The sequence below is a fragment of the Notechis scutatus genome, chromosome 6, assembly GCF_049901735.1.
Source record: "Notechis scutatus isolate UNSWTSFEM ecotype Mainland chromosome 6, rNotScu1.2, whole genome shotgun sequence".
NCBI classification, from domain to species: domain Eukaryota; kingdom Metazoa; phylum Chordata; class Lepidosauria; order Squamata; family Elapidae; genus Notechis; species Notechis scutatus.
In genome coordinates this window covers 33,588,662-33,606,594 of record NC_142014.1, presented here as the reverse complement: position 1 = coordinate 33,606,594, position 17,933 = coordinate 33,588,662, and the positions used below count along the sequence as shown (strand labels likewise).

Below are 17,933 nucleotides of genomic sequence, written 5' to 3'. Positions count from 1 at the left end.
ACCAAATTGCGCTCTGTTGCGCATTGGTCTCCAAACTGGTGTATGTGGGACCAAATTCGAGTGAGGAAGTAATTAAAATGTTCATGGTGCCATCAAAAAGGCCTTTGAACTGGATTTGATCTAGTCTGGGTTGGGGAGGTGGTATGGGCCTGGCACCTGCATTATGGAAGACTGTGTCACTTCCATAGTATTACCCAGAAACTATGTGGATATTCCAATGTAGTTTAGATATTTTCCAACAAGTTGATTGCTGATTTGATATACCAATCCTCAGGAGCAGCTTTCGAACACATGCTAAGTCAACCCCTGTCATTAGGCAGACACCTCGGATGTTTTTATGGGGTGGGGGAGGGATAGCATCCCCACCTGTCTCCTGCACCTCCTGATACATTTCTTCCATTGTATTACTCTTTATGTTCTTCCCCAGAGCTAGCCTCCCATGATCAGATGTGATTAGGAAATTAGCCTGTTCCACAGACATAACATTCAGCTCTTAAACCCAGTCAATTTTTGGAATAGAGCCATTTTGTTACTTCAGGCAATATGTTTTAGGCATTTTGACAATGTTGGTTGCAAATAAAGGAAATCTGGTGTATCTGAAGGACCAGAATAGAGAGGTATCTTGGAAACTTTTGTATATAAAATATTTCTACTGCAAACCACAGCAGCTAAAATGCTTCAAATTACAAGGACCAACTTGGGGGAGAAAATCAAGGTAGTTTTTTTTAGCCTACACTTAATATCATAAATATTTGCAACATGTTATTATACAGGGTGACAGTGAACAACAGTTTATGTGCATGACTTTTTGAGGCCTCCTGAAAATGCTGCCATACTGGAAAAAGTGTTAAAAGAGGAAACTGGAAAATAACTAAAGGTCACAGGAATATTAAGAAGCACGATTACGCTATTGCAAGCTAAGCTGTTTATGTTAAGAAGGATCTTTGAAGAATTTAATGCACAATTTTCTCCATAGGTGCAGAAAATATTTTCTAGCCACTTTACTTCTAAGTATTGAATCATTTTACAGCCAGGAGCTATGACATAGTGGATCACTGATAAAATTGCTGCTTGAAAGAAATATTTTTAAAAAATGACATGAAACATGAGGAGGGAGAGGGAGGGTTAGTTGTTTATGAATTAGATAATTATGGATAGAATTGTAGAATACTCCACAGTGGGACAATAAATGTGCAGGCATAAATATTGCGATATATAATGTTTGCCATTTCCCCCATCAAGATCCCTGGTTACTCCATCAATCTCATCAGATGTGGCAGAACAGGCCTGCCACAGGTGCCCCTACCATGATGTCTGCCCTTTGGTATATCATTCCCCAGAACAGTTTGGCCTCAGCCCTTCTGATCTTTAGAAAAGGCCTGAAGATATGGTTGAGCCACTGCATTTGACAGTCCAGTTGGAGGGAGCCTCTTCAATGGTTATACTAAACTGGATGTATTGATTGTATTCTGATCATGATTATGCTTTTGTGCTTGAGGTTTTTAACAGTGGTTTTGGTATAGTTGTATGTTAGCTATTTTTACTTTTTAAATCTTCTTGCTGATTTTTTTATTTCTGTGAGCCACTGTAATATCCCATTTCAAAGACAGGTGCTGCATTTTCAAAAGGCAGAAACCAGTCTAACTTAACGTTCTTGGGTTTTTAATGCTAAAATTAATATTTGTCAGGCATATATATTTGAACATGTCTTCTTTAGTACAGAATTATTCACTGGAATAAAGAATTATTTTAATATGAGCATGCACACATAGAGAGAGCAGGAATGGATAAGACAGTGTGAATCCCAAATCTAGATCAGAACAGAATAATTTATTCAAAGGGAATTGCAGCAATTCCAATTTGTCCACAAAGCAAACAAACAAAAAACTACCTCTCCCCCAAATAGTTCACAGAAAAAAGGATGGAGAAATCACTGAATTTAGTGAGTATATTTTCTGACTCTTTCAGTCTTTAATTGTATTTTGAAAGACATTGTTCTTTGACACCATCCTATTCTTTCATTGTGCAGCAAACACTCTCCCAACACATTAATCTATCTGCCTGAAATTTGATAGATATTTTTCGCTACAAGATTTCTTTTTGCTGCAAATTTCATTATGGTCTGTCTTAAAACAAATGTTACGGAAACTTGTTTTTTTTTTTTTTTTTATTAAATGACTATTATTTAAAACCCATTCACCAGTCTTTATGATGTTTGGCTTCCTCCATTTCTTTGTGGTGTCCTAAAGTTCCTGAAATTTTTATCCAATTCTAGTAAAAAATAAAACTATTATTGGAGGGTTCAGATTGGCTACAATTCAGTTTGGAATGTTGTTTCAATTTGGACAGAGATCAGAGTTTAAAAACAAAAAAAATAAAAATAAATCGTACATTGATGTTTGAAACATCAATCAAACTAGGGCAGCAATGAATAAAAATGACTAGTCATGGCACACTTTATTTGGGATGTGTTCTGAATGTGCTACAAAACAAGAATGTTATGATTTGGTTTGAGTGTTTGTTTACATATTGACTTACTACACAGTTCTGACTTTGATGATATTTACATTATGTTAAATGACAAAATCACACTGCCCAACCACTTGGAATAAAGCACATAAATTAAAAATGACCTTTATTCAAACAAGGATGAAAAAAATTACAAAACTAATTGAAAGAGTAATATACACAGACACCTAAAAGCCAAAATGAACAAAGCTCAGTTCTGTGGCAAACTTCTCCCCTTTTGGTTCCCCACAATGCAAAAGCAAATAAATAAATTACTGAGCTTGCAGTGAGATGTTACTTTCATAATTTGTCCTCCCTTGAGCCTAGCCCTTGATGCTTATGTTCATAAATATCCATTTTGCTTGTTGAAAAAAAATAGTAATCAATCAATTAGGCAAATGAAACACAGAATGGAAATCAAACAAATCTTCAGGGACTTCAATTATCCTCTAATGTAATAGGTAGTCTGAACAAACAGTTTTCATTTATAAATTTTGATAGTAACGGTGACGGTTTTGAAAACCTCTGTATGCATACTTTGCATCCAATTTGCTGTGAGGCACTCTGTCAAATGGTTCATGATCATTGAAGCAAGATTCAAAGACTTCATCTACTGCTTTCTCTGCCATCTCTTTAGTGATATTTCTAACAGCCAACATGGAGCGAACAGCTTTCATCTTTACACAAGTCTGAAACAGGTGATAAAAAAGGCTGAGGTACATCTAATGTACTGAAGCTTTCATTAAACAAACAATTAGGTTTATATAATATTAGATAATATAACAATTACCTAAATAAATTGATAATAATTATAAGTTCTATGGATATCTACCAATGTATTGCGATCTAACTCAAAAATCTTTTTTTAATTTTCCACATTAAATGTATCACTTGGAAGATAACATAGTGTACAATTCAACAGTTAATAACAAATAATTCATGAGGCTACTTTATCAGCTGTGCCATTTTTAAAAAATCATAAGCATCTGTAATGCTTTTGCAGTAATTTTAGATCAATGAATAAATTCAGACTTTATATCTAGGACTTCCATTACTTGAAATACACATATCTAGATTATATGATTTCAAGAATAACAGCAATTTTCAAAAGAATAGCCAGAAATAATTTAATATATTTATTACTTCATAAATGTTGTAGGGCACTCAAGGCCTATATATAGTAGTCCTGAACTACAAACAGCAATAAACAATTACTTAATGCAAGTCCAGATAAACAAGTAATCTTCGTGTCTATGGAGATTCTCAGTCATACAGGTCATGATTGTCCCGAAGGTGCTTTTTCAAGTGGGTAACTAGACTTTCTGGCTTTTCTTTGAAGATGTTTCGCTTCTCATCCAAGAAGCTTCAGAGCTGAAGAAGCTTTTTGGATGAGTAGTGAAACATCTTCAAAGAAAAACCGGAAAGTCCAGTTGCCACTTGAAAAAGCACCTTTGGGGCAAGCAATCTTATTCTTTCTAACTATAAAAATAATGTTCCATATTTGGAATGTACATATCAACACGGAGAAATATAATCCAAGATTGGCTAAATTATGAAAGAATTGATCTGGCCAATAAACAGTAGGTTTCTCATCTTTAATCCCTCTTTTTTAAAATGAAGGATGCCTGAAAAGTATTGCTTTCACTTTTGTAATTTTAATTTAAATAAGAATATTTTAATAAATAAAAACCAAAATTATTGAAATCTATCTTTTAACCATATTACTATATTTACATTTCCACATAATCACCACCATTCACTGCATCACTCTCTTGATGGACATTTTTAAATGCTTTCACAAAAGTGCTTCACATTCTGTCTCTTCCACCAGGCCTTGATAATCCTTTCGACTTCTACCTTTGTCATTTCAAAAACAAAAAAACCAATTAAGCAGGATATGGAAGCATAAGAAGGTACCGTGTTGCCGGCGTATAAGACGACTTTTTGCCCTAAAAATCATGCCTCCAACTGGGGGTCGTCTTATACGCCGGTCCGTCACGCGGGCCAGTCAGGGCTCCTCCCTGCAACCGGAGCCCTGAGGAGACACTTGGCTTCAGGCGCTCCCGTCTTCCCTTTGCTTTGAAGGTAAGCGAATTATTTTACAAAGCCTCCCCTGCCCGAGAGGGCAGCCCAATAACGTGGGGAAGCTAATTTCCCGGGGCCTCTTCCGTTCCTCCCGACCTCCCTACACTGCGCGCCTCTGACGCGCCGGTCCCTTCAGCCCAGCGACCTTTTCCACCTCAAAGAAAGGCCAGGCGGGAGCCGCTACGCAGCGAAACAGCCACCACCCTTAGCCCGGCGCGGGGAGAGCGGGCGAGGTTAGCGCCCGCCAGCCCGTCCTTCCTGCCTTTGGAGGCACCTGCACGGGCGCCTCCGCGCTCGGTTCCCCACTGGCGGGTCCTCCTTCGTGCGGGCTGCGGGGAAGGCGCCGCCAAGAGGATCTCTCCTCTCTCTCCCCACAAGGTCAACATCTGCGCTGCAGAGGAGAGGGCTGCAGCCGGTTCCTCCTGCTTGCTGAGTGGTGGGGAAGCTGCCCGCCCGTGCGAGATTTGGCAACCAGGGGCAGGAGGAGGCACGCACACACCCGCGGCTCACTTTCCCAGCTCTGCCCAACCCTTATGGCTCTGGCGCGCCCTAGCGGGCAGCGAGCACCTCCCCGCTGGACCCTCCGCTCATCCTGCCAGGGCCGCGCCAGAGCCATAAGGGTTGGGCAGAGCTGGGAAAGTGAGCCGCTGGTGTGTGCGTGCCTCCTCCTGCCCCTCGTTGCCAAATCTCGCACGGGCGGGCCGCGGCTTCCCACCACTCAGCAAGCAGGAGGAACCGCTGCAGCCTCTCCTCTGCAGCGCAGATGTTGACCTTGTGGGGAGAGAGAGGGGAGAGATCCTCTCGGCGAGCGCCTTCCCCGCAGCCCTCCGCACGAAAGGAGGACCCGCCGGTAGGGGAAACCGAGCTGCGGAGGCGCTCCGTGCAGGTGCCTCCAAAGGCAGGAAGGACGGGCTGGCGGGCGCTAACCTCGCCCTTCTCCCCGTTGGGCTAAGGGTGGTGGCTGTTTCCGCTGCGAGCGGCTCCCGCCTGGCCTTTCTTTGAGGTGGAAAAGGTCGCTGGGCTGAAGGAACGGCGCGGTCAGAGGCGCGCAGTGTAGGGAGGTCGGGAGGAATGGAAGAGGCCCCGGGAAATTAGCTTCCCACGTTATTGGGCTGCCCTCTCGGGCAGGGGAGGCTTTGTAAAATAATTCGCTTACCTTCAAAGCAAAGGGAAGACGGGCGGCAGCAAGGGAGAAGGGAAAGCAACGGTGGAAGGTCTCCGATATGAAGTGCCCCACCAACGCAGGCAGCACCATATCTGGGCATGCAACAAAAGTACTTCCTAAGAGGCCGGCCTCCGCCGCACCGCCTCCAAGTGGGGGGTCGTCTTATACGGCAAGTATATAACAAACTCTATATTTTGAGTGGAAATGTTGGGGGTCGCCTTATACGCCCAGTCGTCTTATACGCCCGGCAAATACGGTACTTCTGACAATGAGACAATGCTAGGCTTCACATCACAAAGTCACCCAAGACACAATTGTGAAGGTGGATTCACTATTTTATCCCATCTGTGAGGAGCTGATGGAAGACCAAAATGTGAAGTTCTTTCATTCTTGAAGAAGCTTGTCCATCACTGAGAATGTGATTCTATGGGGAAATAAATTCAGGTAACAAAACAGCTTATTTTGAGAATTATTTTTCTGTTCCATCTATTTCAACCTCCCTATTTCAGCTAAAATTATGGAAATGGAGGCATTATTTTTAATTCTCTCTCTCTCTCTCTGTCCCTCCCTCCCTCTCCCCCCCTCCACACACACACACACACACACACATCCCTACATGTACATACATACACACACACATAGCATAATTAGTAAGAAAAAACCTGGTCTTATCTTTTTCATGTCTATTGACACTACATTCCTACGTAAGAAATTGTTGAAGAAGAAACTACCTCAAATGAAGACATGAACCCAAACCTCTTCTTTTACAGATTATTATTAACTTACCTGCTGATGCTGCTTCAGCCCAAACCTAAACCTCATCATCTCATTTATGAGAGAACAATCTCCACTGAGATTAGATGCCCGAATCTATAAAAGATGCACAAATTGAGTAGAATATTTACAGGAAAGTTAGCATAGTATCCCATTTTAAAGCTTTTTTTTGAATGTCTGAAAAACTGTCCTTCATTTCCAATTTGTTGTATAATTGCTAAAAAGAGCTTCAACAATCAAATGGTTAAGAATAAGTGAATTCTCTTGGTTGTTCATATAGCTATTATCCAGGGATGCTATTAAAACATAACTGCTGAAAGATTATCACCTTGATATCCTTTTATATATGACCTTACTTATTCAACTAGGGCAGCAGTTTTCAACTTCCGCAACTTGAAGATCTGTGGACTTCAATGCCCAGAATTCCCCAGTTGAGGAATACTGAGCTTAGGTAGTAGCTACATCTCAAATTACAGAAGAAACTACCTCAAATAAGACATGAACCTTAGATGAACTTGGCTGATTGCAGAAAACTAAAAAAGAGATGATTTCATTTATTTTTCATGTTATTAATTATTCATGATTTTATTAATACTTGGTTAGGATGGTTGGGATACACCAGGAAAACTCCAAGGCTGTAGGCTAGACAAAAAGTTTTTATAAGAAGCACCCCAAAACTGTACTAAACTGTTCCCATACTGCTGCCAATAAACTAGATGAACATATCCATGGGCACTATAGGGTTGATATTCTGATTCAGCAATGACTTTATTTTCTGGCTGTCAAAATCCTGGCCTGTGGGCTGGATGCGTTACATGCTGGCCACGCCCATGCATGGTTTAGCAAAGGGGAAGAAAGTCCCGATATATCATGTGATGCCACCATGATGATGTGAGTTTGACACCCCTGCTCTAAGTAATACTAACCAAACTAGCTTAAATAGCACCTTCTAAGATCTGATGCAGATCTATCAGTCAGTAAACTTCTGATTATCTCAGTAGGTGGCAGTATCTACAGAATGTAACAGATAATCAGAGTTGGAAGGGACCTTGTAGATCATCTAGTCCAACCCCCCCACCCAAGTGGGAGACCCTACAACATTTCTGACAAATGGCAGTCCAATCTCTTCTTGAAAGTCTCAAGTGATGGCGCTCCCACAACTTCTGTGGGCAAGCTGTTCCATTGGTTGATTGTTCTCACTGTCAGAAAATTTCTCCTTATTTCCAGATTAAATCTCTCCTTGTTCAGTTTCCATCCATTATTCCTTGTCTGGCCTACAGGTGCTTTAGAAAATAGCTTGACCCCTTCCTCTCTGTGGCAGCCCCTCAAATATTGGAAGACCACTATCATGTCTCCCCTGGTCCTTCTCTTTACTAGACTAGCCAAGCCCAGTTCCTGTAACCATTCTTCGTATGTTTTAGTCTCCAGTCCCCTAATCATCCTGGTTGCTCTTCTCTGTACTTTTTCTAGAGTCTCAACATCGTTTTTATAATGTGGTGAACAAAACTGGATGCAGTACTCTAGGTCTTACTAAGGCTTTATAGAGTGGTATTAGTACCTCCCTTGATCTTGATTGTATCTCTGTTAATACAACTTAGGATTGCATTAGCTTTTTTGGCGGCTGCTGCACACTGCTGGCTTATATTTAGCTGGTTGTCCACTAAGACTCCAAGATCCCTCTCAGTTACTGCTATTGAGCCTGGTTTCACCCAGTCTATATGTGTACTTTTGATTTTTTTTGCCTAAATGTAGGACTTTACTTTTCTCTACACTGAATTTCATTTTGTTAGATATGGCCCAGTGTTCTAGTCTGTCAAGATCCATCTAGATCTTGAGCCTATCTTCTTTGGTGTTAGCTATTCCTGCCAGCTTAGTATCATCTGCAAATTTGGTAAATTCCCCTTCTATTCCCTCATCTAAGTTGTTACTGAAGATATTGAAGAGCACTGGGCCTAAGATGGAACCTTGTGGCACCCCACTGGTTACTTCCCTCCATGTAGACTTAAGACTTCTGATGGCGGACCTAAATCTAAATATATTATGTCCACAGTATTTTGCTGGTCTACTAATTTAGTCACTATGTTGAAGAATGAAATAAGATCGGTTTGGCATGATCTGTTCTTAACAAACCCGTGCTGACTGCTAGTTATTACTTTACTTGTTTCTACCATGTTTCTCATATAATAAGGCCGGGTCTAATTTTTTTTTTGACCCCCGAAAAAACGGCTAGGATGTCTTTTCGGGGGTGAATTAATTTCTCCCCCCGCTGCACATCCTCGCCTAGAGCGCCCTGCGGGCAGCCACACCTCACCACCAGTCACTCCTAACAGCCGATCATGGCGGAGCGCGGAGGGCTCCTTACCCCTGCCAAGTGCCTATGCTGAAGACCCGGGTCAGCAGGAGGGCGGCGGGAGCGTGGATGTCCTCCAGCAGTGTTTCAGCTGCTTCTTGGCCCTCCATAGCTTCCACGCTTCCCGCCGGTGCTGGCACCTCTATTGCCAGCGCCGTCTCCAACAACAGTGTCTGAGTTGCTCCCGCTTTTCCCCCCGTCCCCATCCCCGCAACAGGGGAAAAAATTTTTTTGAGGTACCTGGGAGCGCCACGCAGTGCGTTTTCGTTTAATCCCAAGTGGCTGGTTGGGTGTGAGAAGAGCTGGGTGAGCGTCTCTACCACTGCTACCTTTGGTGCTCCAGCCTCGGGCTCTGCAAGTTTCCAAAAGTCCCGATGCGCAGCCTGTTGCTGCATTCCAAGTGCGCCCAGGCCGAGCTGCAGCTGTCTCTCGCCAGTGGCATCTCCAACAACAGCGGCAGCAGCGGTGGGAACTGTGAAAGTTACGGAGGCGACTCCCCCATCTGAGAAGTGGCTGAAACACTTCCACGGTTCCCGCCGCTGCTGCTGTTGTTGGAGACGGCGCTGGAGAGAGAGGAAAATCTCCATGGGCACACAGACAACAACCATGTCTCACTTGTGGGTACAGACTGAGATATCAACAGTTTGTGAATGTTGACGCCTATCTACAAAACAGACTGATATTCACAACAGGAATCAAGCAAAGAAACATAAAATATGATAGAAGGATCACTTAATTCTACTAATTCGTTTAGAAGTACGTTTCACTTAAACCATCAGGACTTACTTCCTGAGTAAATAAGCATAAAACTTTACTGTAGGTGAAACGGTATTGATATGAAGTTTATTTCACATGTGTTTTTGATATCCTTATTAAAATATATTTATAAAATTAAGTTTTTCAACTTACCTCTGAACAGGCTAAGTGCCTTATATTGTTAAACCAATCCACATGAGCACGGCAGTGATCAAATGCATGAATAAGTTCATGTGCAACCACTCTGTTCATTTGAGATTGATTATGTATATTGTTTTGGCAAAGTACAATCTGCAAACGAAGTTAACCCAAAATTTTAAGAATACATTTTATTTTAGAACTTTCATAGCATAATGTGCTTCCCTGTTCTATACATAGCATTGTTCAATCATTCATTAGATGTAGTGCCAGAGAACTTGAAGGTACTATTTATCCGGTTTCTCCCTCTCTTTCCTTTTGGGCATGAAGAACCTCCCAGAGACTAAACATACATATTAAAATATAAAATCAAACTAAAAACCAGCTGATATCATTACAATATGCCTGGAGGAGATGACCAGGCTGACTGATGTATCATCAGTCATGAGTGCCCACAAGAGATCTAAGTCCAGCCCACCATGAATTCTGTTTTTTTACTGCCAAATAGCTTTGAGTACTAGTGAAGGATAGTTGCTTTGACATTGAGCTCTGGGGCTGTTCCTAATTTATTTGATTTCCTGCTATAGTTATATAGAAATAGCACCATCAATTTTAATATAATGAAGCTAGCTTACAAAAAATTAGGAAACATATATATATATATATTAAGTATTTTAAGCCAATAGGAAAAAAATCAGAGGGTTTAATAGCAATATTTATAAAATATTAAGTTGAGATTGACAAAAATTCTAATAAATTCTACTATTTAATACTGACTACATAACTCAACTACCGTATATACTCGAGTATAAGTCGACCAATATAAGCCGAGGCACCTAATTTTACACAAAAACTGGGAAAACTTATTGACTCGAGTATAAGCCAAGGGTGGAAAATGCAGCAGCTACTGGTAAATTTCAAAAATAAAATAATTAATTTGGGAAACGATCTCACTATCATGAAAGGTTTAATTGATTCACTAACCCAAAAGAAGAAGATGATGATGACAGCGGGAGGCAGGAGTCACTCTCTTCCCCCCTCGGAGGCCCCTGAGTCAGGAGTCACTACCAGGCGCCCCAGTCCCGCCTGCTGGGAAGGGAAAGGCAAAGCGCTTTTGCCTTTCCTTCCGGCTGGGGCTGTTGGGAGTCGCTGCCGCTGGAGGCCGCGACTCCACACCATTATTTTTTCAGAGGGAATCTGACTCCGAGTATAAGCCGAGGGGGGATTTTTTCAGCACAAAAATTGGGCTGAAAACTAGGCTTATACTCGAGTATATACAGTATTTTGTTTTACTAACATAAAGGTAAAGGTTCCCCTCGCACATACATGCTAGTCGTTTCCGGTTCTAGGGGATGGTGCTCATCTCTGTAACAAAGCCGAAGAGCCAGTGCTGTCCTAAGACTGTTTCTGTGGTCATGTGGCCAGTATGACTAAATGCTGAAGGCACACGGAAGGCTGTTACCTTCCCACCAAAGTGGTCCCTATTTTTCTACTTGCATTTTTACATGCTTTCGAATGCTAGGTTGGCAGAAGCTGGGACAACTAACAGGAGCTCACTCCGTTACACGGTGCTAGGGATTCGAACAGCTGAACTGCCGACCTTTCTGATTGACAAGCTCAGCGTTTTAGCACTGAGCCACCATGTCTAACATAGCAGAGAATAAAAACTGTTGATATTAGGAGCAGAAAAAAGTAGTACCTTACCTGTGATACTGAAGAATCAAATCCTCCACCAACATGTTTATCACAATTTTCACATGAAATGTGTCGGTTATTGGTCACAGCACTAAAACAATTGAAAAGTCACACATATAACAAATATAATACAGAGCATCATATAATAAACTTTGGACATAAATTATCTCACCAGCCAGAATTCTTCATAGCTTCAAGTAGCAGTTTAGCTTGTGGACCTAGAATAAACATCGGCATAATAACTCATTTCTAAAAAAATGTGTTGTTCAGAGAAAAAAAAAGCAGAACTCTTTAAATTACCACAGAAAGCGTTTAGAACATCTTAAACTTATGAAACATCATACATCCAGAAATGATTTATAGATATCATAATCAAAACACAAAGATGAACTTCATCGACTGCAAGCGATACTACTGGCAAAATCTTAAATGTTTACTTAGATATCAAATCTCATTAATTAAAGGGAATTTAATAATGTTCAAGTGTACATATAACTTCCACAGCCAAGGAGCATTAGAACTAATCTGAGTGAAATTGCAAATGAATATTCTACTTCAATAAAATATTTGAAAAATATTTTGATGTAGGACACCAAGGTAGATGGCCCAACACCTAGATGCTACAATAAAACCATGATACCAGAGCATAGGAAAGCAACATGTCCCAAAGGTACTCTTTCAAAAGGCAACTGGATTTTCTTGGTTTTTTTCCTTTGAACAAGTTTCGCTTTTCGTCCAAGAAGCTTCTTCAGACTGAAGAAAGTCCATGTGCCTTTTGAAAAGGTACCTTTGGCACAACTATGAGAATCTCCATCATCAAGGAAATAAATAGAGTATTTTGTTTTTGCTGAACAGTATCAACTTATCTTGATTATTAGACTGGAGTGTAGAAATAGAGCACTTTGTTTTTCCATAACTCACTGAAACTTCACTCCTGCGTTCAGATAAAGAAGTACTGTACTCTATATGGAAGCTGACTTGCAACAAATTAAGTGTTAATCTAATTTAAAATTGTCTTAAATATTGTCACGTTCTTCCAGATTTCAACTAGAAGTCTTTCTCAGCTGTATTCAGATACTATGAACTCAACTGAGCACCTTTACACTCTATAAAAGTGCTCATTTATTGTTTCACTTAGTGACCCCTCAAAGTTATCATGTGTTGACCGCCACTCCACCGCCTTGGGAAAAAGGAGTTTAGCCAGGTGAGGAGGGGGTTTGCGATACCCCCAAGCCCCTACCCGGATCTCCTCTGTCTTCGGTTGCCTCTACGGGGCAACCATATCCTCCAAATCCAGCTGGATCGGAGGCACTTCGGCGGTGAGCGCAGCAGGAACCGTGCACGATTGCGGATTCCTGCCGCCGCCGAAGCCTTGCAAACCGGAAGTTTGCAAAATCAGAAATTTTCCCAGACTTGTAGGGGTATGCTATATTTTCCATTCATCAGTAGGTGGCGGCTTCAGCTTAGGTTTCAGCATTGTCTCAAATCTGACAGATATTTAATCCAATTTTAATCCAATTTATGGAAGCAAAGTCGGTTATTTAAGTAGATAGTTTTAGCATTTTAAAATGCCTCTCCAAAACAGCACCTACCCAGTTTAAAAGTTTAATATTCTTTGTTTTAAAAGTTTTTTTACTTTTCTCCCCTTAGTTCCTTTCTTTTGGGTCTGGGATTTTTCTCTAACTAATTTGCAGCTTTAACAAATAGTTCTAAGAGTCTCTTTTCCTGGATTTTGTTTGTTTGTTTGCTTTAGGGTTAGATTTTAGGTTAAAAAGGAATCATCTCACTCAGTTCCAGTCACTGTTCATCTACACCGCTCCTGCACTTTCTTTATTGCCTTGGCTGTCCCAGCTTCATGGCTGCCTCTTCTCCTCATCGTGGATGAGAGGGAAGAAAGCCCTGGGGCAAGCGGAAGACTTGCATCTCTCCATGAACTGCAGCGTGCCCCTCTTTTCTTCACCACCCTACAGGGTGGCTTTAGCTCCTGTCAGGGAGAACTCGACACAGGAGCACGGAGACCCGCTCCCTTGTGTCCGATCTCGGCACGACATCAGCCGGATGTCTTGGGACAAACGCCTTTTGATAAGCTACTGTTGAATGCTGATGAAAAACTAATTAAGAAGGAGTGTAACTTTTTGTTAAATTTAAAAATGCAGGATGAACAAATAAAAGACACAATGGTACAATGGGGAAAAACTTTGGTTATAACATTGAACTAGGAGGCAAAACTTATGGAAAAGCAATTATAGATTAATAATGGTAACTTCTTATAAAGAAAATCTATACAAAATGTTTTATAGATGGCGTTTACCACTTGCTAGGTTAGCTAAAATTTTAAAAAATGTTTAGCAAATGTTGGAAATGCAATCAAAAGATGGACACATTTTATCATATGTAGTGGATTTGTGCTAAAAAAAATTGGGCAAAGATAATTGGGCTAGAAAAGTTGTTAGGGAATCATGTAGATTTTAAATCCGAACTGTTTTTATTAGGTATAATATCAGAAAAATTAGATAAGGAAAGTATGTATTTATTATTACAAGTTGTAACAGTAGCGAGGATTATATTAGCACAATATTGGAAAAATTAAGAAACACTGCAAGATGAAGAGATAATTAAGAAGATACTATACTGTACAGAAATGGATAGATTGGCATTGAAAATTAAGCAGAAAGAAGACACAGAATACTATCAAACATGGCATTTATTTTACCAGTGGTTGGAAAAAAGGGGTGGAGGTTAAGAATATAATTAGAATTGTTAAGCAAATTAAATACCCAGATAATAAAATGTTTATTAAGCACTAGGAAATGTAATTAACAAAACAATCAATAAAATTGGGGGGGGGAGCTATCATGATGTAAAACAAATAGTTTTGCAACACATCTTTGCATTCATGACTATTGCAGTGTCCCACAGTCATGTGGTCACCATGCAACAAGCAGAATTTACAGAGAAGGAAGAAGTAAAATCATACATTGCAGGCACATTTTATTTAATGAGCCCAGCAATTCAGTTAATGCAGGGGTCCCCAACCACGGTCCGCGGACCGGTCCCGGTCCGCGGAACAAGTCCTACCAGGCCGCTGGTTGCTGGGCGCCGCCATCTTTTTTGATGAAAAAGTGCTTCGGTGAGCTTTTCCGGTAGGCTTTTCATCAAGAGGGGCTAGAAAGCCATTTCTACCCGGAAAAGCTCACCGGAAGCGCTGGCGCCGCTATCTTTTTTGATGAAAAAGTGCTTCCGGTGAGGTCACCGGAAGCACTTTTTCATCAAAAAAAGATGGGGGCACCCAGCTGATGCCGGTACCGGGCCGCGGCGCCCAGCTGATGCCGGTACTGGGCCGCGGCATAAAAAAGGTTGGGGATCACTGAGTTAATGAATGAAAGAGAAGTGAAGATGTTCATCATGGTCATGTGATTCTCCACTTAGTGACCATGACTCTTAGTGACTGAATTGCAGATCCCAACTGTGGTTACTAATCAAAATTATTGTATAAGCCTTTTTTTCCCAAGACAAAGATGTTTTATCAATTATTTGTGGAAAAAATAGTTGTTGTCAGGAATTACTAGGCCCAGGATTAGGAAGTTTATGTGTATCGCTTATGTAGTGGATCAGAAAATAAGGTGTTATTTGATTTTTCATCCTAATTTTTCTTCCTTATGTCTATTTAGAAGGAATGGTCAAGTTGTGGGAAATGGCAAGGTTGGAACACGGTTGGATCATGTGTACTCAGCAGTGGAGAGCCAATGATGTTTACTTATACTACGATGAAAAATAGGCACAGATAACAGCTACACTAAATGCTGCCATCAAAAAAGTGAATGGGACAGGCAGAATGGTAGGCAAGAAAAATATTTCAAATTACATTTTTATATAGAAGTTAAAAATTCCATTGGTAAATCACATTCAATCCATATAAATGACATCTGGACAAAAATTGTGTTTTTTTACATAGCAGTGTCATGAATCAGCTTTATAAATACATTTGTTACAGATAAGTTCAATACAGTGACTGAAAAAGAATACCTGCTGGAAAAAGAGAAAATGTAATATAGTCTCCAATATGCGTCAGCATGATTTCTACTTGAAGAAAAAATAAATGTTATCCATTTTGAGGAGAAATGGTATGTTTGAGGTTTCTATTCCTTCCAAGTGTCCAGCTAGATGACAACATCAACACCCTCGACTAATGTGAGATATTTATTTTAAATGATTAAAATAAATAAGTTAATAATAGTGTATCTAGAAAAATAAGACCAGCAGAATGTTCCAGAACTGTAATTAAATTGAAAAGGAAGAAGAAAAAAAGATGAAGCCATGGAGAAGGAATTGAACTTTGACTGAAATGAGTCTTCCCTTGCTATGGAAGAGTACAGAGTTTGATTCAGATGACATTTGATATATCAGCAAAATTAGTCTCCAACTTTATTAAAATAAATACTCAAATGATATTTTATTTTTGCTCTTTCCTAGGCCAAATCTCCTCTGCATTAACCATGGCCACAGGAGTGGACCAAGTATTCTCTTTGTATTTAGTTGGTAGGTTTAATTTTAACCTTAAAGTCACTTTGGGAAGATTTACAATCTGGAAATATGAAATACAAGTATTATACAATTATAATAAATAATACCACGTACTACAATTGTGCATTAAGTTCTCAACTTCCATTTTGGAACTCTGCAGATCTCATGGTTGAAATACATGCTCTAAAATTTTGGATCTTTCCACCTTTTCCCGTTTTTTTCGTCCCTGTTTTACCTTTTGAAGAATTCTGTCAAATGGGAGTGTGTGTGTATACATATTTTTGTAACTAAACAGATATAGTTTCATAGCATTTTGGTCGGTCATTATACTAGTTACTTAAGATGGGGCAATACGTTTTCAAGGTCAGAATTACAACTTACCAGGCAGTAAACTTCCAGGAAATATGTTAAGGATCATGTATTTGAGGAGAGTGCAGACTAAATACCTAGAGCTATTTCTCTGACACAGAAGATGGTACATCATCCTTCCTCACTAGAAAAACACATTCTCACGACCAGGGAGCCGAGGGGGGACTTACTGTCTAGAGCAACCTTCAGCATCGACTGGCACCTATACTGGGAACCAAACAAGGTGGATATTATTTTTCCCTTCAACGCGGGCTTCTTCCCCTGGCCAAGAGTTCGCTCGGGAAACCGACGGTAGCCAAAGTCCTCATCCTCCTCTTCGCCAGAGCCGCGACTCTCCGGTTGCGAAGACTGCTCAGATGCCATCGTTCATACAAGCGCGTGCGAAAGTGCAAACGGAGATCTCTACTCATTTGGCCTCCCCGGCCACCGTACTCGTCGCTCGAACCCAGACAAAGGCCATCTTCCGTTGAAACTATACAGGTTCGCCACTCGTGCTTCCTGCTGCCTCTGGGACAATTCATAGTAGGTAAGCTAAAGTGAGATGGGGTCCATAGAGCTCTTCCTTTACGCCTCTTTTCCAAAACATGTATACACAAATAAATTATAACTCTCTTTCTGCCTCAGCAACTGTATCTATGAAGCGGAGTAACGGAAGCGCAGCAGTCATGCGCATTTCCTGTAGGAAGAAGTAAATCACACGATGCTCATGCACCAGAACGCGCATGCGGAGTGGTGGGCGATGGGAGCTGTCGACGCTCTTTCTCATTCTCTCTTTCTACCAGCCTTTTCCGCTAGAGCAGCTACCACGGAGACGCACCTCCCTTCGCTTGGCGCGCTGGCTGTCGTGGAAAAGAAAAGCGAGACGGGCTTCGGAGCAGCAAAAGAGAGAGGAGTGTACAGTCGCAGAGGTTGGCAGGGCTGGTGGGGGGGCAAAGAAAGCGCATTGAGATTGGGCTAATGGCTTGTTTCTTGGATGCTTATGAAAAACCGGAAATATGAGCCTTGTTTGCCTTTTTGGCCCAGTCGGAGAAGTTGACGTTCTCCCTTCTTTTTGGAGGGGGATGTTCAGCATTCACAGGACGCACTCAGGACGATCCTTTTGCACTGTGGGAATATTGTAATGCATCAGGGTTGCTTTCCCGCCTCGCCCCCCTCCCGCGTCCCTTCTTGCCCACCATACACAGACCTTCTCTCTTTTAATCTGCCCTTTAAAAAGGGAAAGTCCCGCCAAAGTGATGGGCTTTTTTTATGAGGCTACAGAATGAATATATACAGAAAGAAGGCATGCTTATATCACTTGTATATAAAAATAAGTTACACCCATGATTTGTTCTAATAATTTTCCATTTTAGTGAAAAATTAAAAGGTGGATTAGTTATTTCATATCAGTTTTTAAAAAGTGCAAGGGTGCTTGCACATGCAGAATTCATGCTTCTGGTTTGATTCCCCTCTGGCTGGCTGATTTAGTTTCAGGTGAACTGGAAACCTGATTAGCTGTGGTAGGTCAGAGGAACTTTGCAGAACTTTGACTGGGCCCAGCTGGTTGGCAGAACATCACTTTTTAGTACC

General features: G+C 41.0%; 2 protein-coding genes across 6 annotated transcripts in view; one reads left to right on the top strand and one right to left on the bottom strand.

The window, feature by feature from the left end:
• Positions 1–1,810: 1,810 nt before the first annotated feature.
• ATP23 (ATP23 metallopeptidase and ATP synthase assembly factor homolog) lies at positions 1,811–17,059 on the bottom strand. Of its 3 annotated transcripts, none has more exons than XM_026667837.2 (6): positions 16,535–17,009; positions 11,644–11,689; positions 11,481–11,562; positions 9,792–9,929; positions 6,545–6,628; positions 1,811–3,197 (listed from the first exon to the last, which is right to left on the bottom strand). In XM_026667837.2, exons 1-6 carry the CDS (start codon positions 16,725–16,727, stop codon positions 2,994–2,996), a joined length of 747 nt encoding a protein of 248 aa, XP_026523622.1. In that variant the 5' UTR covers positions 16,728–17,009; the 3' UTR covers positions 1,811–2,993. The 3 variants fall into 3 exon arrangements, with proteins under 3 accessions (XP_026523622.1, XP_087824059.1, XP_087824060.1); XM_087967933.1 differs by lacking the exon at positions 16,535–17,009 and adding an exon at positions 16,377–16,506; XM_087967934.1 differs by lacking the exon at positions 9,792–9,929 and having other exon boundaries at positions 16,535–17,059.
• Positions 17,055–17,933, top strand: part of RPAP3 (RNA polymerase II associated protein 3) — a 33,438-nt gene continuing 32,559 nt past the window's right edge. For all 3 annotated transcript variants that reach the window (XM_026667822.2, XM_087967931.1, XM_026667821.2), the window contains exon 1: positions 17,055–17,272. In XM_026667822.2, coding sequence (XP_026523607.1) covers positions 17,087–17,272 — 186 coding nt within the window. In that variant the 5' untranslated portion in view covers positions 17,055–17,086. The remainder of the gene's footprint in view (positions 17,273–17,933) is intronic.

Excerpts from the sequence above, each read along its gene's own strand:
- ATP23 (XM_026667837.2), bottom strand. The coding sequence starts at position 16,727 with ATGGCATCTGAGCAGTCTTCGCAACCGGAGAGTCGCGGCTCTGGCGAA. Across the intron at positions 11,563-11,643 it reads GCTATGAAGAATTCTGGCTG|TGCTGTGACCAATAACCGAC; the intron begins GTGAGATAATTT and ends CAATTGTTTTAG. Across the intron at positions 9,930-11,480 it reads TTGATTCTTCAGTATCACAG|ATTGTACTTTGCCAAAACAA; the intron begins GTAAGGTACTAC and ends CTTCGTTTGCAG.